At 39.3% G+C, this 24,966-nt stretch overlaps 1 protein-coding gene across 2 annotated transcripts in view; it reads left to right on the top strand.

The window, feature by feature from the left end:
- Positions 1–24,966, top strand: part of syt14a (synaptotagmin XIVa) — a 44,562-nt gene that overhangs the window by 10,548 nt on the left and 9,048 nt on the right. The window contains exons 2-7 of one of the 2 annotated variants that reach the window (XM_037072549.1): positions 9,200–9,352; positions 12,084–12,311; positions 21,006–21,277; positions 21,361–21,810; positions 22,471–22,660; positions 23,391–23,468. In XM_037072549.1, the coding sequence (XP_036928444.1) occupies positions 9,200–9,352; positions 12,084–12,311; positions 21,006–21,277; positions 21,361–21,810; positions 22,471–22,660; positions 23,391–23,468 (1,371 nt within the window). The remainder of the gene's footprint in view (positions 1–9,199; positions 9,353–12,083; positions 12,312–21,005; positions 21,278–21,360; positions 21,811–22,470; positions 22,661–23,390; positions 23,469–24,966) is intronic. The other variant, XM_037072550.1, reaches the window with a different exon arrangement.

The raw sequence follows: 24,966 nt of genomic DNA on the forward strand, positions 1-24,966 counted from the left end.
TAGTCACTCAAGACAGGGCAAGATCTCCAGTTGTTTCTACACAGCCCAGTGAAACAAAAATGCATTTTCTCAAGCCCTGCATGACTTGATAATTGCGCCACTGTGACACCATTAGTGTCAGTGCTTTCGGCCTTCTGTCTCAGAGCTGCACAAAGTGTCGCAGCTGATGGCAGCTGAAGCTATTTGAAACCTCCACCTGTAGGCAGATCCCAGAGGCAGCCGCAGAGCTCAGAGACCTTCAGAGGCCTTCACAAGTGTGAGTAATAGTTCTGAATTACAGACACTGTCTGGAAGCCTGTCTGCAATAGAAAATCATGGTGATCTCTTTGTAAAGGTCCTCTCATCATATAGTGCTGTAATGGATGCTCACACCCCTCCGCTTGCCACCTAATGGGTCCAGGCCACTAAGCTGACACACTGCTTGACAAGAATTCCAATTGAGAGAGGATGTTAGTGAGTAAACTACCATCAGATATTGTCCAGATTCTACACTATAATTTAAGATTATTGTACCCCAGAGCAGTGGCAGACTAAGAATGTTTGAGGGACAGGCAAAAAAAAGATATAAAGGGCACCAGCTGCATGCACTGGAGCACCAGCTGCTGTAAGGGGTGTTACTTGAATATTGAATGAATTAGTTCATTTTGACTTGTAAAAGAACATATCCCTTTCTGTGTATATGTAACTCTTTAGTTATTCGTTAATTGCTTAACCCAATGTAACATATAGTGTGTTAGCCTTTTCCATAACATTGTGTTCGCTCTTTCCGCCTGCCAGAGACATATCCATCACTACTGGTTCAGTCTTAGCATACATGTTGTCTTTTGGATGTAGCCCTGAGATAAAAATAGGAGCCATTAGATTGTAATCTTTTCTTTCGCTTTTATTTAGAATATCAGCATATCAGTATGTTCCTCTCAATCAACACCTGAAGTTAATTTGGTAATTGAACTGATATATGAATATATATCTTAATAGAGCACCTACAAATCTCTCCAAAACTCAGCCATCAGTCACTTTTATGTTAAAAAAAAAAAAAGAACGTAATCATCACATGAAGCTGATACAAGTTTGCATGGATGCTGCCAAGATCTGTGCTAAGTTTAGAGGACACCCCCAGCTTCCAAAATTTGCCCATACTTAAATATCACTGAGCTGTAACAGCTACAGAGCAATGCTTTGTGAAGTAGGATCACGTAATATTCCTTTCCCATCTTCCAGAACCATTCAATCTAGGAATGAGTTTATTGACACTAAGTTTTGTTTGAAGGAATGAATTAGCACCAGAGAAGGAGGATAATATAAGGAGTGAGGACACCTTAAAGAATGTAGGGTGAAGTGGAAAACATACCAGTGTCACTCCCTGTACAGTATCTTCCTGTCATATACAGCAGGAAGCTAAAACCAAGAGATGGTAAACTAAGATTAGCTTAGCACAAAGACCGGAAGCAGAAGGAACCAGCTAGCCATAACTCATCACGTATAGAGGTGCTAGTAGGAGGATTGTTTTCCTTGGAGCAGGACCCGCTTCCACCAATGCCAGTGTTTGTGCTAAGCTAACTGGCTCTTAGCTGAAGCATCATATTTAACGGATAAACACGAGAGGGGTTTCGGTCTTCTCACTGAACTTGCAACAAGAATGTGAATCTATTTCCCAAGAGACTGGATTTCCAAAGTTACAGGGAGAAGAGGTTTTTCCTGTAAAGAAATTTAGAACAGCTGTGTTGCATTCAAAAAACAAACAAAATAAACAGTTAAATAAAGAGCTGAAGAGAATAGTTTTGGGTGGGAGACAATTGATTAGAAAAACAAGAGTCCATTCATTGGGCAGGGACAGGTAATTATTAGTGTTACTGAGTGTGAGGTATGGTCTCGTTTAAATCTGTTTTATCTGAACGCATAGAACATACTCGGCCTCTGAACAGGATCTGCCCAGAACATGTGGATAAAAATCCCAGCTTGTACACTGGCCACCCACATACCATCCAGTCTCTGTCATTCTGTTGTATCTGTGTTATTCTCATCCTTTTCTGCTACTTTGTCTAAACGGTCCAACATATTTAAATGTGTTTCCATGATGTCTGTTTTGTCTGTCGCTCCCTCCATCACAGTGTGGCTCATTGAAACTGCATTGTCTTTCCAGGTGGCGAGCGTAATTGTGGAGTACATGAGCTGATCTGCGTCAGAAAAGGTAGGGCAGATCAGAGCTCTGGGCGGTTGACCTTTGACCCCCTCGCTACACCGCCTACCTGACCTTCCTCATCAACATTTATCACTGTGAAACTGTCAGTGTTATCACCTTGTTTTCTTGCACCACTACGTTCAATTTGTGTCCCCTTCACTGTGGCCTGTGTTTGTGTTGTTGTGCGTGCTCACATCTTGTGTTCATTGTTTTCCTTCAACCGTCAGCCTTTATTTAATTTATTTAATAGATAATAACATTACATTGCATTATTGTTGATTTAAATTAATCAGTTGAGTAAAGAAGACATTTGTGTAACTATTTAACATTTACGTAAAAGTACATGTTCTTCTCTTTGTCACGCCACAAAATTGAATTGACATGATTTGTTTTTGAGGTGACTGCATATTGAGGATCCCAATGGTGATGCAACTCTTTAGTTGAGTAATAATATTCTTTTAACAAATAAGGCTGGTTATAATAATCATAGAATTGCATGTTCAGTACTCAGTACCCTTGTTTGCCATGGCAGTGCAAAATATTGTGGATGGTGATGATACTTTAAAACCTGAAACATGCTCAAGTGGATTCAGAGGGTGCTCATCACATTGTGTGAGCCGGCTGAATGGTCTGGTTGTGTAAGTGTGTGCTGTTTCATAATTTGGGTTATCCCATTTTTCTTTTTCCTTTTTTGTGACTATTGAAGACTGATTCCAGAGGTGTGTGTATGTGTGTGTGTGTGTGCGTGTGTGTGTGTGTGTGTGTGTGTGTGTGTTTGTTTGTTTGTGTGTGTGTGTGTGTGTGTGCTTGTTTGTGTGTATGGACAGGCTTGTGGCTACACAGTAGGTGCAGTGCTTCGGAGCGTTGTCTGAACATGTGTGGGAGTGTGTATGGTGATGAGAGTGCTTATAGTCTGCCTGTGGAGTGTGTGGGTGTCTTTCTGGTTTTGAGATGGTTTTTATCTTTTTGACATTCAACATGGTAACTGTTTCCATGCGAACTGAACGCAACAAAGACAATAGAGATGTGCAGCAATGAAAAAGCAAAAATACCAAAGTTATTTGCTAACAGTGACGAAGCAATTTAAATTCTTTAAACGTTAAACTAAAGCACCATTAGATTTGTTTTCTAATATGCAAAGGGTTTTTCTCATTGTATAAACATATTCATATGTAAACATCCCTTCCAAAACTCTGCTCCAAACATCTAAATCTAAAAGCACAAACACAGCATCATTAACCATCCATCCATCTACTTTTTAGACACAGACATACAGTACCTGGGTCAGTGTTGCCATGGCACCAGGGTCAGCTGAGCAGTCAAGATGTCCATTTCTCCCCCTGGGGGATCTCTAAATGCTCCCAGGCTTTGTGGGAGGTGTAGTTCCTCTGTCTTACATATAATAAGTGTAATAAGAGGATATAGTTCCTTGGTCTTCACAGGTTACAAAAGTAAGTTGGATTTTATGTAAGCTTATGGCTAAGTGAACCTACTTCTGACTTGATTTATTACCTCAGTAAGTAGGTTTTTAATGAGTTTATGGTCTCAATCACTAGTTTCAAGTCTTCTTCAATACAACATGATGGCCCGACTTGGGCCTTCGAAACAGCAGTCTACAAACCACATAGTCTTCTATTTATTTTATAGTCTGTGGTCTCACCACCCTGTATTGAATGAGGACTTTTGAGAAGGACAGTGGCTCTCACAACTGTTGAGACTGGCAAATCAATCAAGCTATCTGAGGGCCCTCTTTGTTTTAGATAGCAAGTGTAGGGGTGTCTTTGTCTGGTTTATGATGATAGAAGTATAAATAGGCTCTTTTATTGGATCTAACTAAAGATGGCCAGCATTTGTAGATACAGTAGTTCATTTTCAGACCTGCATGATGACTGTTAGAGCTAGTCAACGGCACCCACTTTAAGATAGAGATTAGGAAATAAAGCTTCAAATATAAGAAATACGACCACCTGCTCTGTTTGATCTAGATGTCATTGTCTGTGACTTACGTACTTTCCATTTGTTAAAAGCAAGGAAGGGCCGTTGAACTTGAACTGTGGCCGGTCATTCAGTTGTCTTCTTCTAAATAAGTTATATATTTTCAGACTTGATACAATGTAAGATGTTTCATTTCTTATTGTTTAGCTGTGTCAAAATGAGTGATTCCTGATTTTCAATATCTCACGTCATTCGCTGTGTATTGAAGAGTAAACATTGTCTTCCCACCCACTTTATAGCTAGGGTTGTGTACTAAATTTAGTCCGTTTAAGAGTACTGACCAGATGACACTGGTGATGCCAAGTTCTGATTCAAGGGGGGACCATGTGAGGTCAACACTGCAATATTTGTAATGCCAAATGCAAAGCTGGCCACGGCAGCGTGTCTGACCTGAATAACTGCCTGCTCAAACATTAAATATAACTAAAAACTGAAGAATGTACCATTTTAAGTCTTATAGCAAGGTCCCCTGCATCAGCTGCAGCTGACATTAGCAGACCTGCAGCCAGCACTGTTCTCAGTATTTCTGCAATTAATGACCTAGCTGGAGACATTGTTGTACGAGATAACTGTTCCTCTGTTTCCACTGTCTTGGTTTTTTCATTATCTGAGCATTTTTAAAAGTTTTAGCCAAAACTCAGGCACTGGCTGTGTCTGAGTTTTGGCTAAAACAATGCTGGTTGTATTTCTCTACTTACTTTTTACAACTGATATTACACATTCTTGTCGTAACAGAGAGAGTAAAGTATCATAAAAGGGGATCATTAGGTACTGGCACTGAATTCCAATGATAAAGCTGCTGAACCCTATTTATAACTGATCCGTTTACTCACTCAAATTTCCCTTTAAGCTGACCATCTAATTTAAATCACTTGTTGCACCAGATGGATATCAGTGCCGCGCTACAGCTGACTGCCATCTGAGTCTGTATCAAACTTAGCGTCAGACACTTTCCCATCTGTTATCAGTTAAATCGTTTGAGTCGCATCAGAAAACCTTATCATTATATTATATCTTATGGATTACCATTATGCAAAACAAAGATGTAACATTGTCATATTTTTAATTGCCTTAAAATGATTAGATATAAAATTTAGAGACTAATTCCTCCCTGATGCTTTTCCTTATGTTACTGTTATCATCTCAATCATAGTCATAATGCGGAAGCAATGTAAAACCTGTTAGTGTTCTGAGGTTATTTTGTTGTATTGATTTCCAAATCAATACAACAAACACCTTTTTCAAGTTTGGTTCTCATCTTACCCCCAAATCCACTCCAACCAATAACTTTAATGAAACACTCCTACAAAAGTGTGTGGTGCATTTTATAACCATGACAAGGTCCTCACACTTCCCTGCATTGTTCCTCTCTCAGCTTCTTGTGTAATAAAGTATGTTATTGTTAATTCTTCCTGTGAGTCATCATTCAGCCACCCCACACATTATCTAAAGGCTATTCTTCATCTGTTAATGGAACACAGAAGATTTCCTTTACAGTACTTTTGTCGCACTATTGCCAACACTTGCATTGTTGGGGAGTAGAAGGGAGGAATCTACCTGAATGCGGAGTTTGTTTATAGAGTAGAACAACAGGAAAATGTAGTCTGAAAGTCAGGGAGTCAAAAGTAAAGAGAGAAACTGTCTGTAGGTTTCTGTGATTGAATATTCTTTTCCCTTATTGAGCCAGTCGGGGAATTATACAGAGCAAGATCCATCTGTGCTGTGAATAATTCAGTCAACAGTGAGAAGCTGATACAGTGTGAGCAGACAGGCATTCCCACAGGAGAAAGCCTCCTGTATCGTGGGCTTCCAACAGGCTCATTACAGCACAGGCACATTGCACAGAGAGGACTAACATTTACTCAAAAAACCTGACAATTTGGAGTAAAAAGTGAACATGTAGTATTGTTGTCTGGTTCTTGAGGTGTGAAAGAGCGAGTCTGGCTGTTAAAGACAGCTCATTGTTTTCATAGCAGAGAACTTGATTACACTAATTTACTACCAGTAAAGTTTTCAGTGGATGAGCTCATGCTCTAACGCAAACTGCACACTTGATATCCTGTTCTGTCTCATTTACTTCATCCAGTCTTTCCAAATACACAATAGTCACAGACCAGAGTCCAGCTAATTGTTGCAAGCATTGTAAATAACAGAAAGCATCATCACGATCATGATTGAAGAATAAGATGTCGTCTTAGTACACTTTGTTGCCAGATGAGCTCATTATCTTCCATCAGTTCCAAGGCAGCCGTTTGGCCTCACTGACCAAAATTGACTTTACATATTGTGATTTCCATGTTGAAAGCTTCATTCATTACAATAAATGAGCTCAGTGGTAATCTGAGGAGTGCACAATTCATTCTTTGTAATTGCACTCAAAGATTTGTTGTAACTATCCCCTTTGCTCCTGTAAAATCTATTTTACCCTCCTATTTTTATAACTCTTTTTTAGATATTGATCATTCCTAATCTGATGTAGAGTGTACGACTGTACATAAGCATTTAATTTTATTTTAACTCTTGATTTCTGTAAATCACAAATGTGTACAGGTTAGTTGCAATATGGGAGTTGTAGGATACAGTGTTCGCCCAAACTAGTGACTGCTGATCTTTTTTTTTTTTTTAATATGAAAGTGCAATTTTAATATGATAGAGTACTGGCTTAAGGTAGTGTTTGACATCCATAATACTTCACAATCCTAAATGGTTTGACTTTAATTGTTTGATAGTTCATTCAAGTTTAAATTCAGTGCATCCCACAATCCACTTTGCCCAGAGGACAGTGGACAGAAATGAGAGTGGTGCACACTAGAGCTTTTTCTATAACAAACTTTATGTGAAAAGGTTGCAGTATGCAGCGTTGTATAGTGTGCAGTGTTAAATATATACAATCCTTGGGGCACCTTGCATGTTACACTGTGAATACAAATATCCTCCACTACACAAAGAAACAGTATTTCCCAGTTAAGGCCATTAATGCATCAAACATGATTTTCTGATCCCCATTGTCCGAGCTCACCACATGACCACAAATGATGGACATTTTATTATTTTGAGTTATGATTGTTGTTGAGTCAAAAAAAAACTGGCTTTCACATGGAAAATGAATACCTTGTGTTCTTTCTATCTTCCTCCCTTCACAGACTTTGTTGCTCTGCAAACCAACTTTGTAAGACTTAGTTTACTTGTTTTAATACAAACAATGATTTGTTTTCCTCAGCCTAAGTACTTCTAGTGCCCATATCTTGTTAAACTAAAAGTTTCACAGTAACTATGTAGAAATTAGCAGTTTGTCTGATTGGGGTCCCCAAGATTTTCTGCAACATTGTGTCTAACAATTTCTCAGATATAAAGTAGTTGCTAAATAACAACAGAACTCATGACATCATAACAATGTTTTGTGTTGAAAACGCTGTGATCCTACCCTCTCACTGAAGTTTCATAGTGCAGAAACAAGTGATGGGGGGGAGGGAAACGCTGAGATAGAGACACCATTAACCCTATTACAAGACATTGTACCAGCAGTTTTCTGAAACTGGTATTTTAAGGTAAAAACTGTTTCATAAGGTTGCTTTAATTTTCTCATAATGGGTTTTTGGCAACTGACATACTTCGTTATTTCTGAGTCATTCGCAAACACATGAACATCCAGTAAGTATATGCAATGAGTCACACTCAACAATTGTGGCTTTAATAATGGCTGGGTGGAAGCCGTTTACTGCCACTGCACAAAATGATTATTGCCACATAGCTGGTAGTGTATGAAAAGCATGGATGCAGCCACCACCATCCAAAATTGTGGAGGATACCTAACTGGTTTCTGAAATGTGTCGCTACTTGCTGAACAATAAATTGTACACCCACACACACAGCCACACGCAAATAACCACAGGAGATAGCTTGTGAACTTTTGTAGAGCTCAGTGAGGCAAAAATGTTTTTTTCAGTTTAAAAATGTTACATTCAGTAGTTACAAGATGTTGAGGATGAGGATATTAAGCCCAAATGATTGCTCTGATGTCACAAGGGTTGGTATATTACCAGAAACATTACGTTTTAATAGCTCAGACGAGAGGTCTCCTCTGTGGCCACCCCTGATGATGAATGACATGGCACCTCCATGAAGGTCATATATGTGGTGGAAGGCCTTACATCTGGCTTTTATCCGTCAAAAGCACCTCAGGGTTGTCTTAAACAACAGGACTCACACTGGGTTTACTAACCCTGTCTGCATAGATAATGATGTTTTGTTCCAAACCAGATCTACTTATGACCCAGTGTTGCTTTAATGACAGCTGACTTGCCTGTGTGTCTGGTGTCTGGAGTGACGTTGCACCTGAACCTGTTGCTATGGCAACGAACCAGTTGCGTCGCTCTCCTCCGCTTGTCGTACATCTCTCCTGGCGCCTTTCAATCCACCTGCCTCTGTCTCTCTCATCTGCCCTGATGTTTGTATTGATGTTACACCTCAGGAAAAGCAGATCAATACGCTTAAGAATACTCTGATATTAAAGCTGTATTCGATTTTAAACATTTATCATGCTGATGTTTAAAGGTTTATTTATCCTATTATTTATAACACTATTGGATTATAATGGATTTTTGGATTAAAACGGCTAGACCTCTGTATATGTTGTTGAGGTATGTACTTACGTCACCCCAAATGTTTCCAACACTGTTCAAACGGAGAGAAATCCATAATTTTACACAAGGCAATGCTGCCGCTTTAACTTCTGGGAGTGAGTCAGACAGTGAGGAAGGAAGCTGGCTAACAAGACTAACTCGTGGCAACAAAGTGAAAAAGCATTCTGCCCAAAATGTCAAACTCTATCTAGTGACAGTGGTAAGAGAAACATCATTTTTGCTCACTGAAACACTGGGGTTTATCAGTAGTTTGTTTTAGTTTTGAGAACTACAATCAGTAGCAATATCATCAGCATTAGATTAAAGCTGAAACAATCATTTTGGACAGTACATTGCTGGTATTCAAAAATGCCAAACAACTTTACCTTCTGTGTCTCAGTCTCTCCAGAGGTGCTGGGGATTCTGACAGCCATCGGTCTCTTCATCATCCTCATGACCCTCCTGTTCTGGTACCTCAACAACAAGTTGGCACTAGAGAACCCAGGGAGCCTTCAGTGCCTTGATGACTTCAGGAAAAAAACAGAGCTTCAAGGTGAGCTGCATTTACACAGCCATGCTTTTACTAGGCGCTGTATACTTTGGTTTAAGCTGTTCTTATTGATGTAAAGCTTTAAAGTCTGACTTCTTCGACATATTAGCTTTTCGAGTTTGCTTCTGTTTAAAGCGATGAAATGTTTCCAACCCACAAAAAGCAGAGGCATTTGAATACAACAGATATTTTACACTTGAAACTTAGGAGACAGGTCAGTAGCTATACCATGAGACCCTTCTTTCCACATCATTTTCCTCTCAGTGATCAGATATTGAAAGCCATTTGTGTCATTCGGCTATTCTGTAAAATTATGGATCCATGCCACCAACTGTCTCATGAGGCATGGGGACATTGGTGCTGGCCTTTCTCAACCTATGACGGGATTACTGGTGCTGACAGATGTAGCCCTGTTTACTTGTCATCCGTCCTCAGGGCCTCAGAAGTTTAAAAGGTTGGTGGCCCCAGGGAGCCCCCACAGGGAGTTGGCTCTGCTCTGGGAAGCCACCTGGTAAACATTCTGTTAAAAACAAAGGGAGGCAGCGTGAAGTGGTGAGGTGAATTTTGCATCGTGTTTATTTTAATGGCAACATGGGACAATAATGTTTTTTTTTTTTTTTTTAGATAATTACAAAGCAATTTAGAGAATCTCAGTTGAAAGGGATTTTTCAGCTGTTCCAAAACCGCTATTTTATGGAATTACTAATGTTTGGAGAGATGTTTCAGTCTGTTTGGTAAATGTGACCGTGTAGCTCCAGCCGGAGTCATTTTAAAGCTCTGCTGCCCCCTTTTGTATCAAATGTGAAGCTACAACTTTCTGTTTCAGTGGCTTGTCGATTTTAAAGTAAGGATGTATTGACTGTTTATTGACATAAAGCGTATTGACGAATGGGGTATATTTGATTCATGTATAAGTATATGATAACCAACTTTTGTCTTAATTTCTCTGTTTTATTTCCCCCTCATGTATCTATGTATGAACATTAGAAATATTTCTCAGTAGTAGTCCAACTCAAAAAAGGTAGTCAGAGGTCATGCATCAGTTAAAGTAAATGTACTTGAATGAAAATATTTCTTTGATAAAGGTAATGAAAGTCACCCATTTGGCATCTGAAATCAAATGTGTTTAAGTATCAAAAGAAAATATAATATAATCAAATGTAGTACTTGAGTAAATAAACTTGATTAGATTACAAAAAAATGCCCCCTTTTGGTGTTACTATTGCCTCAAAACCGTCTAAAGAGACACAAAGATATCACTTCTCTATTGGACAGCACTACATGTACCTAACAAATTGGTGTCCACAATTCATTACCAATACTGCTAATGCTATAAATATATTCCTGTTGCATAATAAGGCGCTTTGTTGCGTAATGTGTCTGATCACGGACAGAACTCCATGGCAACGATGCAAAAACCTTCAAGATTGTGTGACACGACTGTTTCTAGCTGCTGCATAAAGTTCAGGGATGCTTTACCAAACAGTAACAACTATCATCTGTCTGCTTCACCTCTGTGACTTTAACTCTTTCCCTCTTCCGGAGTAGTTCAGATTTTTCTCTGTTTTCTGGTTGTTGTGTGCAAATGCCTAAGACTTAAAATGTACAGTGTGTTTTTATTGAATGCCCTGGCACCTGATTTTCCAGGTTGCAAGTTCATTGTTGGGTTGTAGCCATAAATGAGCCTGTTGGTAAAAGTCATCAAAGCTGCAAAAAAATTGACTGAGTGTTCCAAACACTTGTCATCATGACTTTTGTCCATCTGCGGTTTTTCAAGTAAGTTTCCAGAACCCATATTAATCAAGCATCTCTGAATCACCAGACAAGAACAAAAAAACAAAAGAACAATGAAAAAACCTCTAAAAATAATTTAGATCATATGATACCGGATAAATCAAATATTTTGTCAAAATACAAAAGATCGCATCACAGGGTAACAAGCAGATCTTTAAAGCTGTGACTTAAAGATCTGTGCCTCTTTGTTCAGAATGATCCACTGAGCAACAGAAACCACAGCAAAACAGTACAATAATTCATTGATAAATCTGTCTTTATAGTTTATATGTTATGACCATCACCATTGTAATTAATAACTATTATACAATTGAAACACAATGGTTTGAAACCTCTGGGCCAGGAAAGTTTATCTGTCTCATGCTTTCACTACGCAGAAGAAATTTACAAGTACTTGGTGTAATGTGAGGAAATGCATTAGTACATTTAAAAACGCAACAAAGGAATATTAAATATTAAATCAGATTGATTAGGAAAATAAAATAAACCAAGATAAAATAGAGAACAGACCTCTGAATGACTATTTCTAATGGATTACATTTTACGATTTATGGTACATTTATGGTGATGCACTAAATAATATACATTCTGAAAGCTGACTAAATTATTTAAATAGGATCTTTGTATCTGCTGGGGGACTTGGCGGATTTTATCATTTTGACCACCTAAAAAAAGTCACCTCAGGACAGAGATGTCTCTCATCATTCTGTCATTCTGTCGACTTGAGCTTTGCTGAAACATTTATAGACAAGTCTGGCGAACTTCATTTCCTGAGAACTATTCTGGTACTGGCATTGTACCTGAAATCCATTTGCCTTTTACAAAACAATTCAGCAGTATTCCTGTGCAATGCAGGATTAGGGCCAGCAGAGGCTGCCAGTCTGCCTGGCCTTTTACATCTCAGCCTGTCCCATCTACCATCTTCCTTTGCCCTGAACAGACAAGCCCTACACTGACGCAGACCTGCAAGGCTCATCATCGGACAGTGAGGATGAACTGATGGGTCAGTACCAGGAAGCAGTCAGCCGCTCCCAAGGCCTCCGGGGAGGAGCCAAGGCAGCCACAAATATGAAACTCGCAGGAGGTTTCAGCTGGGAGAGCCGGCAAAAGTACAGCCCACTGACTGCTGATTATGAGGGGTACAGCAGTGAAGCCTCAGCCGATGATGGTAGGATCTGTGTCTGTATCTGTGAAACCAGTATTCCTCTCTGTTGATATTCATTTGTTGACGGTGCAGTAGCAGCATTTTTCTGTGCTTCAAGGCCATTGCATAATCACTTTGATACTTTGGTTACTTTTCCAAGAACATCCACAAAGGATGCCTCAACTGTACAATGAGAAGTTTCACTAGTTTAATAGCGATACTCCCCCCCCCCCTTATCATTGCAGTAAGCTTGAATAGAAATGCACAGACTCCTCTGCACCTCCAGTCCAACAAACACGAATACACCGCACACGCTGACACACACTGTCAGTTAATCCAGAGAGGTGATCAAAGCGAAGCTCCCGTTCAGCACACTCTCCGTGGGAGGGTTGTGAAACAGTCAACTGTCTGCATAATTTGCAGTGCCTCACACTTTTCTTTTTTTTTTTTTAAGCATCTCTGTTTCACATCTGCCAGACTCTCCATCACAAGGCGCTTACCGCTGTGGCTGGAAGGCAGGCAGGTTTTTTTTTACGCTTCAACATAGACCAAGTCACAGGAGAACACCGGCATTGACCTATTTGGATCAGTCTGTTATTCATCTGTCACAACACTTCACTAAAGTGGGTGCTTCTGATTTATCTGATATCATAAAAGTGCCGTACACACTTCATCTGAACCCTGAGCGTGAATCAATCATTAAGGCTATGAAACAACTTAACTATGACCTCATGTGCTGTCTTGTAGTTTATTATATTGGAATCGATGAGCTCATGTGGGATGGTGCTAAAATGAATGAGAGGCTGAAAAGATAGATGCATTATTTAAATTGATTATAGCCTAGCTTAACATAAACATATAGCCTGGCTCAGTCCAAAGGTATTTTATCATTTTGGTCTTAAATAACACATTTCTTATTCTTATTTGTTATTATTATTATCTTATTTGTTTAATGTGTACACAAATCAAAGCCTATTTCCAGTATTTTTGCCAAGCTAAGCTAACTGGCAGTTAGTTATATATTTCCCTAACAGAAATGAGAGTGGTATAAATCTTATCGTCTTACTTTCATCAAGATCATGAACAGGTGTTTACATCTTCCAAGATGTTAAGATATTTCTTTGAAGGAAGGAAATAAACTAACAAAAACACTGGATTTTAAAAACTGACCAGAATGTTAAAACTAAGGGCATACAGCTAGATGTGTGCCCTACTGTGAATTAAGGAAAAGTAGTTAATAAAGGATAGTTGATGCGTAGCTTCCTGATACACATGCTCTTATAGTAAGAGGCGATGATAATCAGATCAGATTGTAACATTATAGTCTGGACACATGCTGAGATAAATGTGACATGCTTGTGTATGACATCCTTAGACATAAATCAGCTGCGTTTGCATCCGACAGTGTCTCTAAAAGACAAAACATTTCTAGTCGTCGCCAAGGTCCCCAATCAGTGAATCATTTCTGAACTAGTTTTGTGTTATATAAGACAGTGGGTTCTAAGGCTGAGTGTCTGGCACAATCTATTTAAAGCAATGTTTGAATGTGTAGCTAAGGGATAAATAGTGCATGACATGCTTCTGAATCCATTAGTAAAGAAGCAACACACTGCACAAAGTTGTTGTTATGCAAGTGCTGCAAAAACTGTACGTCTCCTTAAAACCACTATGGTCCCTGTCACCCTCAGTCTGGGCTCCAATATGTGGAACCAGGAAACAAGGGCTGCTCAGTGATATGATATTTAAAGATCCACAGATTGTTTTGGAGAAATTCCTGAAGATTTCACTTTTTCACTTTTGTGATAAAACATGTTTTCTGTTACAGAGGATCATCTGATCAAAACTGCAGTAGCCTTATTAAATTTCTCTCTTACAGCCACAGTGATTCTTGGCTGACAGTCAAGTAGCTCTCTGTCAAGAGCGAGATCATCTCACTTATTAGTTGCTGTCCATTTACAGGGAGCATTTATTAGGGTTCTGCTCCATATTGCCTGCAAATTGTTTCTTGTATTTTGTTCAGTTAATCACTAAGTGATTTTGCTGGCGTTAACATGTAAACGTTTAGTAACAGGAAATGTTTCTTTTAATTGCCAGGCTTTCAATACAACATGTAGCAGCTTTACTACTGTACGTCCTCAAATTACATTTAAAAAAATGTTGTTAAATGAGATTATAATTTGGAATATTGGTTCCCAGCCATTTATAACAAAACAATATTGAATTATCTTTGCATTTATTTTAATATTATATATTTAAATGTCTGGAAATTGTGTAAATGCCCATTAGGTGAAATTACTTGTTCTATTAAATCAACAGTCCAAGCCCAAAAGATATTCATTTGGCTCAAAAAATCAACAAAAAAGTCAGATATCATGCTTGGTTTAAGGTTCATATTTTCATTTTGGCTGCCTCCTAGAAGATGTTTTTCTCAGACTGGTGATTACTGCAAGAGCCCACCAACTCACTCAAAATCACTCTCTGTCTGAATGCTCTGTTAAAGTGCAGAACATGCAGCAATACCAGCCCTTTTCTCACAGAGACTCTGCATTACCCCAGCAACAAAGGCTCGCCAATTCTCCGCCTTTGTTTGTTCACACAAAACCAAGCAGCTCGGGCGTAAAGCCGCACCAGTGTGTCGATTCATACAGCAAACCGGCACTGCGGATCCAAAAGAGGCACGACTGTACAGATCATGACGCTGACATCTGTGTGTTTTTCCCCCCTGGTGTCCAACTGTTAATCCTAACATGTACCCGCTGACTGGGTATAATCATATGGATGTGGTGAAAACGTGTTATGATTGAGATCCTGACCCAGAATCTGTCTGACTCCCTCAGTCGTGGTGGTTTTTTCACAGCCAGTAACTACAACAACACAGTAATGGAAGGAAAAAAACACATGGTGAGTTCAGCCAGGGACAGACACTTTTTTTTCGGGCAGAAATGTGACAAAGACTCTAATAATTACTACATTACCGTAGTTTGGTCCTCTAACGTTGCTTTGCGGGTAATTTCTCTTTTATTTGATTAGTGAAGGGTCTGTTTAGCTGTCAGACTGTGAACACCATCAGATAGACATCCTCAAAACCAGCACCTACGGCCTCTCCATTCACACAGATGCTGTCTACACAGAATGGATCTGATACTACTTCCTTCCTTTTAGCTTTTTCAATAGACTGCCACAAGTGACAGGATGCGTTTGGTAGATGAGTGTGGAGAGTGGGGCGTGTCATATGTATTTCAGTGCAGCTTGAGTTAACTGCCTTAATTAGCTCATAGGTGTCGCTCCATTGGTGACGTCACAATATTTGGGAAGTCCTGATGTCTCGTCAAAAGGCACAGTTTTTAACTTTTTGAGTGTATTTCTCTGTGGATGAAGCGTTTTGATACTTTTGATACTATTAGTATCATACTTTGATACATAGTATTTATTAGCATGTTTTTAGCATGTTTTTCTCACTTTTACCAAATGCATAACTTTGTTATAAGCATAATAAGCATAATTTTTGCTATCCTTTTCTATCATCTTGGGTCCCCTCAAATTTATTCTGTGAGACATCGTGATCCACAATGTGTGTCGATCTCCTGTATGTCAACATGTGTCATTGGGTCATGATTAACAGGAAATGTGGTGTATTTCATCCTGGAACTGCTTCAGTGTTTCCATCACTGTACAGGCACCACTTTTCCACTCAAGCCTGATGGTGCTCAATTTCCGTGGGTACATCCATCTCAAACCATGTAATCAGAAGTGCTTACATACATACATGAGTCCTTAATGCTGGCATGTAGGTTAAGCAGTATATCCACTACAGGGCAGCTCAGAGTCAAGAATTACCAGCTGACAGTAGACACTAACTACATTGCAACATGTAAATGGAGAGTCCTCTTCACTTTACCAATGAGAGAAACTGGGACAAGCTTAATTTCCAATACTTTTGGAGGTCACCATTGTTCAATAAAAAAAAAATAAAAAAAAAAAAAAAATCCTGTAACCATTTATGTATCAAATGTTGAGCATAAATGGCCCTTAACTCTGCTGTCTCAACTGACCACATTGCATATTTGCTGCCATTGACCCTGAACCATTCAAGCTTTCATTCTATCAAACATAAGGTCACCCAAGAAATCATTAAACTATAGTCTTTAAGTCGTTTGGGAAAATACTGTATGTGGATAGTGACTAGACAGCCATACAAACTTTTCATTGAAAATCTGTGAATTTGTGTGATTCAAATTCCTAGATACCTCCATTATATAGAAAATTCAAGGGTGGAAAAAGATGATTTCTTACTCTTGAACAAAACATGTCCATTGTAGGAGTTTCAGGTTTGCAGTTTTTATCTAACAGTCACTCTTCTTGACTCATCAGATTATGTAACCAGTTTACTCATAATCCACAAAACACTAATCTGGTCTGTAGCCAGGAGAGGAAGTGCAGTGATAACTTTGTCATGGTTGCACTTTGGTAAAAAGTACTAGCTGTTCGTTATTTCATTAAAGCTTTGATGGTTGTGGTTTTCTCAGGGACCCATTGTGGATTAGCAGTGATCTCACACCAGTACTGACATCCAGTCACCGCTTCTCTCTAAAACAAAAACTTACTATTAGAAATTTAGACAGCAGGAGTTTCCATGATATAGCTGAGAGAGTATTTGATTTCATTAATTTCTAAAAAGTCATGGTAAAAGTTCTGAGGCGTCTGTGTTGTTTTCTCTCGACTCCCACCGCTGCTTGTGTTTGTCTGAGTGTATGAAGAGCTTTATCCTCAGGACATATGTATTATACATGAGGAGGATTGTGCAGAGGCTGCAGAATCAGGCAGAGCTGGGTGCCCTGGTGGCTCCGCACAGCAATCCCAAAAATAGGAAGTTGGCAGCAAGAACAAAATAATTGGAGGTTTGTCTGGACTGACTTTCTTCTCTCTGAGGTTAGCATGCTGTCATGATTACTTGACCAGAATGTGTTGTGAGGCAACACATCGCAGTACTTTTTTAAAGGAATTCTTTAATAAAGTTCATGATGCTTGTAGTCAATGTAGAATTCAAGCCTTATATTCATTATAATGAGTTGCTGAAGAAGGTTCTCAGTAATCCAGGTCAGGGTAATTCTAAGTGCTATATTTTAGACAACTGGAAATGTTTCAGTTTCTTGAAGATGTTTCGCCTCTCATCAGAACAGGTACTGGTAGTAGATCTCATCACAGCATCAGGGAGAGTCAGCCATCACGGACAACACGTTGACAGACGATGACATTACTTATCACCAACCTACAATGCAGTACTGAGTTCCCTCCCCAGACAGCTTAACAACCAGTCACACCTGAGCTCACCTAGCCCTAGCAACCCACATAAAGGCAGGTTGGTTCAGGGGCCCACAAGCAGTCCTAACATCTCTGACACTGAGAGCTTGAGACACTGAGAACTTACACACAGAGTTTTAAAGCCTGCCAACTCCTCTCCAGTTAGATAGAACAGAAGAAGCATCCAGTTGCCTACAATGTAGCACTTAGAATTATAATGAGGTGTTACCTTTGATGAAAGAAGCTGCACTGTAGTCTGCTGCAATACCACTAGACTAGAAATCAGCTTCTTTCCCTATTTCTTTTGTTTTCTATTTTCTGTTTTATTTTACTTATGTAGCATAAAGGGACTTGAGCTTGGGACTTGTTCTACAACACTAGTGAAGAACATATCACTACCTTGGTGGTCGTGGGGGAAGTGCAGAGCGACTGAAAAGCACCATGAAAAGTTAGTTGTTTGTGGAACTACGAAATTTATATTTTTTCACCTCTGCATGCAATAAATATGAAGTTAATCAAGGTAATTTTACCTCAAAAACAAAATTATTACCACTAACCAAGGTTTATAAAATTCTCACTATTTTTTAAGAAATAAGCTTTAAAGCTTTCTATCTTTGATGGTAGGAATACCAGTGTCATGTTTATAAGCTATCCAGGATGTTAGCCTCGTGTAGAACAGGAATGTAAATGGGGACACAGCAAACCTTGCTCTTTCTAAAGTTAAGAAGGGTGCTTACCAACACCTCTGAAACTCTCTAAATAACACACTGGGTCTTATTTGTTAAATCCAGACAAATACGTTTGTGTGAAAACAACGCGTCACTGCTCCTGGCCAACAAATAGTCTGGCACATCCTTCCCTAAAAAAGCAGCTTTTTTGTTTGTTTGTTTGTATTGCCTTGTTTGTCACCTTGGATTTTGTTACCTTTTCACAGAGCCTGGCTCAATTTTCTTGCTGTCTCCAATTGTTTTAACTATAGGCTACATTCAAATAAATGTAATACAGTTAAAAGTTATGTGTATAGGTGAACAACAGCCAGGTGCAGCTCGGAGTCTTGTCATCATAGTGAGAACTGTTCAGACATTAAAATGGCCTCAGTTAGGGGTAAAACCTGTACTGTCCACATTATGGAGCTTGTGGAATGGATAACCTGTTGCTGGTGCCGTTGGCATCATTTAGTGAGCTTTAAAGAATTCTACTTGGTGTATTTTTCTTGCTTTCGGGGCGGCCAGGCTTGCCGTTTCCCTCTGCTGCTCATCTTTATGCTAAGCTAAGCTAACGACTTCCTGATTCCAACTCTGCACTCAATGCATTGCAATGGCAGTGACATCAATCTTCTTTTTTTAATTTCAGAAAGTAGTTAACATATTTTTTTCTCAAAGTTGAATTATATCTTTAAGAAATGATGCTAGCTGATGAACAAAGGCGCTAAATTGCTGAGATCAATGTGTGGAGTGTGTGCTTTTCAGGTGCACACACTACATTAAACGCTAAAAGCTCAGACCAACATCTGGTTAAATCAAATTTTCACAGCATTTAGTCAGTCATGTATAGGTAATTTAAAACTATTAACCCCACTGAATCTATTCTCATTGTCTGTGTTGTGACCTATTTTTAATAAGGGAGACATTTGTTAACTTGACTGTCTTGTATAGAGGTCATCTTGTGCCATCCTTGTGGTCGTGGGAAGGACAATAAAGTTCTGCTCCACTCACCTAGTCAAGATTCCCAAATGCACAGACTGTTTCTGCACTAACAGAGGTGCAAGAAGGCAAAACAAGGCATCTGCCTATACAGAGGGGATGAAACTCTGTGAAGGAAGGCTGGGTTAGATAAGAGGAGGAATGGTAACCATCCCAATTAACGGGCTGGAGAAAAGAGTAGTGCTTTTACACAGCAGCTGCCATCAAATCAGCCGCCCCCGGCTCAGCAGGAAAAAAGCTGCTCAAAATGGATTTGCTCCTTTTATCAAGCCCTCCATGACACTTAGTTAAGACTCCTTTGCCTCCATCCTGCCACTGTTATGTGCCACTTTGAGGCTGTGTTTCACTGACATTATTAAGAGTGAAAGTTTGAAGAACTTGGGAGAAAGCTGGAATTACGTCATCATAGTGCTTGCTTTTTTCGAAAGTTAGGAGACAGAATAAGAAGATTTTTTTCCCCAAGTTATTTTCTTCTTCATCTTTTTTTCTTTCCCTCTGTTTTCTTTGCAAGAAATCAGAGTTTAAGCTTCACCAGTGTCCCTGTGGGAATATTAGCATCAGCTGCTCATTTTTTGTGAATCCAACTTGGACAATGGATGCAGTTTTGAGAATGCGGATGACAACAATATTTGAGGTTCTTATGGAGACTCTTAGTATAGCCTCATCCTTTGCCTTCCAGGCATGTGAATCATTTATAAAGGTCAGAGGCATAACATCTGTTGTCAAGAAGCATTGAAATCAGTCTTTTAATGGTGCATATCTGTTTTATTTATTTAAACTGTGTATGCAAAAGATTCCCCCACAGAGCAAATAATGGTCATTGGGATTGACAGAAGTTTAATTTCTTAGAGTGAAAATGAATTCTTTGATAAATATATCTATATCAATGATCAAGAATTTCATGAACGATATATATTATGCCAAGAAAGAAGAACTAGAATCCTACTTTAGCACTGAGGTCCAACTACAGAGTAAACGTTAGTCTCATTTAGAGCCTTGATAAATAGAAGGCAAGACAGGACTATATATGTAGTAATGAACATGTAATCCTTTTGTAATGAGTCCTTGACTGTCACTAAATCCAGCATTTGCTGTGTTGGAAACACTTTTTGATCTACTCTTGAGTACAGCAAACCAGGCATTCTCATGTTGTAATTTGTTGAACTAGATTATTAGGAAGCACAGACAGTCATGCATCCACAACCAGAGCTTTTTTTTTTCTTCTGTTCCTTTGACGATCACTACTTAAAATCCTTACTCTCAGCCTTTTCCATGGTAACAGGATGTTTATCCTCTTTGGTACAGCGATCATTTGTTCATGAAGATCTAGGTCACTAACGCTGTTATTATTGCTGAGCCCTACTAGCGATTGGTTCTAAAGCCTTGAATGTGTTGCCTGTATATCAATTAATATGATACTTTGTTATTTACGTTTGTTATTTACACCAAGCACAGGAAGTATCAACCATAATTATGTCCCCAGTACCCTCTCCAGTGGCCTCCCCAGGAAGCTCATGGATAGGCTTCGTTCTCTGTGAGCTGTGAAAAGTTTTTAACCTCCAACCAACCAATAGATTCACCATCATTGCCACTGCTAGAGCACTGCTGTTGGCAGTTAGGCAAAGTAAACTTTCCTTCTCATGGTTCAAATAAAGATCTTATGAAATCTTCATTATTGTTATCCTTGGTCTCTCTCTTTACTCTCTTCGGCCAGCCAACTGCATCCAAAGGATGAGACGAACTCCGCCATTGGATGAGCTTCAGCCACCTCCTTATCAGGATGAAAATGGCTCTCCGCGGATGTCCTGTACACTGTCAGACCTGGGAGACGCCAAGTGTGATCTATCCAACACCAGTGGCAGTCCTCATCTATCCTTTGGCAAATGCCCCAGTGAGGGCAGCGACGGCCACGAGACTGGAAGTTACCTCAACAAGGGTTACGAGGAGGATGTACCCAGTGACAGTACAGCTGTCCTCAGCCCAGAGGTAAATACCAGTGATAGAAGATATGACTGGAAATACACATCAAAGTGTTTGTTGTACATTTAAGATGTCATTGGTTTCTTTAGGACATGTCAGCGGGTGGATCAGCAGCTCAGCTCCCTAAAGGTTATGAACCAGACCAGCTTGCAAAGTATGGTACCCTTGACGTGGTGTTTGACTTTGACTCAGAGGACCAGCAGCTGGCAGTCACCATCATGGCAGTAACAGACCTCCCTTCTGTAAAACGCACCGGCAACATCTCCTGGCAGGTCCACCTTGTGTTGCTGCCCACCAAGAAGCAGAGGGCAAAAACAGGAATCCAGAGAGGCCCATGCCCGATCTTCACGGAGACCTTCCGCTTCAGCCATGTGGAGTCGGAGATGATCAGCAATTACGCCATCCGATTCCGCCTTTACAGTATGCGGAGGATGAAGAAGGAGAAGGTGCTCGGGGAAAAGGTGTTCTACCTCACCAAGCTCAACCTTCAGGGCAAAATGTCTGTGCCGGTCATATTAGATGCATGCTGTGCTCTCCCGGTAAGTGGGATCAAAGCAGGTGTTGGCTTTCAGGCACTCTCATAACACCTCACTGATTGCTGCTCTGCGGTGATTGATCTTTCACGTGATTGGATAACATTTTCAGAGAGAAGTTATCTTTTTCAGCTTGGGGGTGTATTGAGATCCTGTTTTACGCACCAGCTACTTTTCTAGTTGGTGTAATGTGTCTTAGCTATTGATTCACTTGAGTTGCTTCGTTTTCCTTTAGCATTTAAAATCTTACAGCAATTTAGAATGGAAAACAGCCTAAAAAGTAGCTTAAACCATGGTCACATTGACCAAGAAACGTTTTTTCAGCTTCTCTAAAAACCAAAAATCAAAAAGATCAAAGTTTTATGGTAGATTTACCTACTCTTTAAGTATGTCAAGCTAACCAGCTAAATGGCTCCATCCAGCTCCATCAGACTTCAGCCAGCTAACGCATTTGGCATAAAAAGGGTATAACATTTACACATTCAAAATAAAGTTGGAACTTTGGTATTCTGGAGACTTGGATTAAACTGGGCAAGCGGAATGGGGCCTTTTTAAAATTAATCTATTATGCTGGAAATGAGAAGCCTTGTCGACATCAGTCTGCAATCAAGAATCTATTGTACAACAGCAAATACCAGTGAACTATTTTGTGTGAAACATTTTCAGGGCGGTGAATCCCAGGTCAGCCTCTCAGACATGACATGCAGTGAAAGCGCCTCATCATTCCAGTCAGTTAGTCAGACATCCACACCAGAGATCCTCGTTGGCCTGGTGTACAACGCCACCACAGGACGTCTCTCTGTGGAGATCATCAAAGGCATCCATTTCAAAAACCTGGCTGCCAACAAGCCACCCAGTAAGTACTCTAAAGCATTTTATTCTAGTCCCAACAAGCAATGAAAAGTGTAAACAATGTTTGACCTGTGACAGATGAGGGAAGGACAAGTTGAACCTGTGCATAAGGTTTTATGTTTAGACAGCCTTTCACGAAATGCATCATGTGTAATGCCATGTAATGAACTTTAAATTTCTGTAGGTGGTGCTCACCATGTTTTTCTTTTACAGCAAATCTAACCTATAACAATATGATTTTTTTTTTTTTTTTTACAACAAAACTTCATGCAAAATTATAGTTTTAGTTAAACCATACAGGCCACCATCGTGTATGTGTTAGCCTTTTAAATGTATCTTTGAGTGCATTTTCGGAATGTTATACAATGCCAAAGTCCCCCCAAAAAATATAGGCTATAAAATAAATGCTGAAACAATGGAGCCAGAGAGAAAGTATGCACAGCTTCAACTTTTAAAAGAGATGGTCAGATCTGTCTCAGCTGCACTACCTGCTTTTTAGTTCTCCTCTGGATTGATCCTCAGTTTCCCTCATTTCCTGGTCAGCCCACTCAGTCAATTTCCAGGGATCCCAGCAGCAAGTTCAAACAAAAAGTGCCTCTTGTTGAACTTTTTGCAATGTTTGTTGGCCTTCTGACCCTGTTTCTCCTTCCTTGCATCTTCTGTTTATGTTTCTACCTAAATCTCTCTCACCCTACTGCTTTTTTGACATCTTGGTCCGTTGTTTCTTCTTACTGCTGTCCAACCCTTGTTGTCAGATGGACTGTTCTGTTGTCTTAAACACTTGATAGGTGGACAGGTTTATATTATCAGAGGTGAGTCGGTCCCTCCTGCAAAATGAGGTGCTATCACTGGCTTTTCATACTATCTTCATGGATTTACCTAATCAGACACAAAGCATTTTCCTTTGGTTTGCACATTTAATTCAAATTTTATTTATCACATGATCTCAATCATAAACATAATTTACAAGGAAACAGAAGAAAGTGACACGATGAGAAGATCAAAACCACTTTTATATCTGGTCTGTTGACTTCAAGCTACAGACAGTCACCCGCTTACTTAGCTCAGCATAAAGACAAGAAACAGCCAGAGGATACAAAAATCAACATCACAGCCGGCCTAGAAATAGTGTAGCACACCCTTCTAAGGATGCAACTTTTCATTTCCACATTTTAGCTCTGATTAGATTAGAAAATCAAGAGATTACTACAACTTAATTCAATCTCACTTAATAGTTATATCACTGTTTACTAAAGATTTTTTTTTTTTTTAATTTACGTTTTATAAACCTCAGTAACTTTATCATGACCATCCAAATAAAGTTAAGAGATGAACTACACAGTAATGATTAGGCATTTTAAAGAGAATTATAAACATTATTGCAACTCTGCAATTAACAACAACTTAAAAATGTTTTATCAGACATTTCATTGTTTGTTGACAGTGAAATTAATTAGAAATGTGCTGTTTATTAATGATGTTATTATAAAGTGTTATTTATATTGATATTTAATATTTAATTGTACTTCATCAGCTTTCACAGAGTGGTTGCTAGTATTCCCGGGTCCTTAAAAGCATTTCAACCACAAAAAATTGGAAATTGGCCTACACTTTTAGTTTAACAATTTGTCAGACGAAATATAGGTGTTAATAACAAACAAAACTAATTGCATCATAAAATGTTATGTGCTGAAAACTTGTATTTTGAATGCTGTGATCCTACTACCTCACTGAAGTTACATACTGTTTTACAAGTGGTTTTTTTAAGGTAAAAAAAAAAAAAAGTGACATCATGCTGCTGTTTTCCAATCTTAATGCTAAGCAAAGCTGACCCTGTCCTTGATATAACTTTGTATCTAGCAGCAAGTTCTTTCATTCTTCCAATCTAATGCTTAGCAAAAAGCAGATACATTGTGAAATTAAAAAGACTTGTTAAATAGGATTCGCATTTGATTCACACTGCTTCATCCACAAACATTTGAACACCTATCCATGAAGATAGCTGCCTGTTTAGACGTGTGTGTCTTTAAATGCATGCAGCCCTATGACTGTCGTCCACTGCCTGTGTCTTGTGCTTGTACCTATGATGCTTGGAAGTCTATCACGTTTTCACTCAGAAATGAAAAATGTTTCACGCTCAACTCAATCCAGTTTGCTTGGTGGCTGATGGCCAGCTTGAAGGAAATGCTGTGCGTCACTGACTGCTGGCTTTGTTCAGACAATACACTTTGGCATGCTTCAGTTTAGTTTTACCTTTTATGAAATACAGAGCAAAAACAGGACTTCTGTGATAGAGACAAGCATAAATAT

The sequence above is a fragment of the Acanthopagrus latus genome, chromosome 16 (genome assembly GCF_904848185.1).
Source record: "Acanthopagrus latus isolate v.2019 chromosome 16, fAcaLat1.1, whole genome shotgun sequence".
NCBI classification, from domain to species: domain Eukaryota; kingdom Metazoa; phylum Chordata; class Actinopteri; order Spariformes; family Sparidae; genus Acanthopagrus; species Acanthopagrus latus.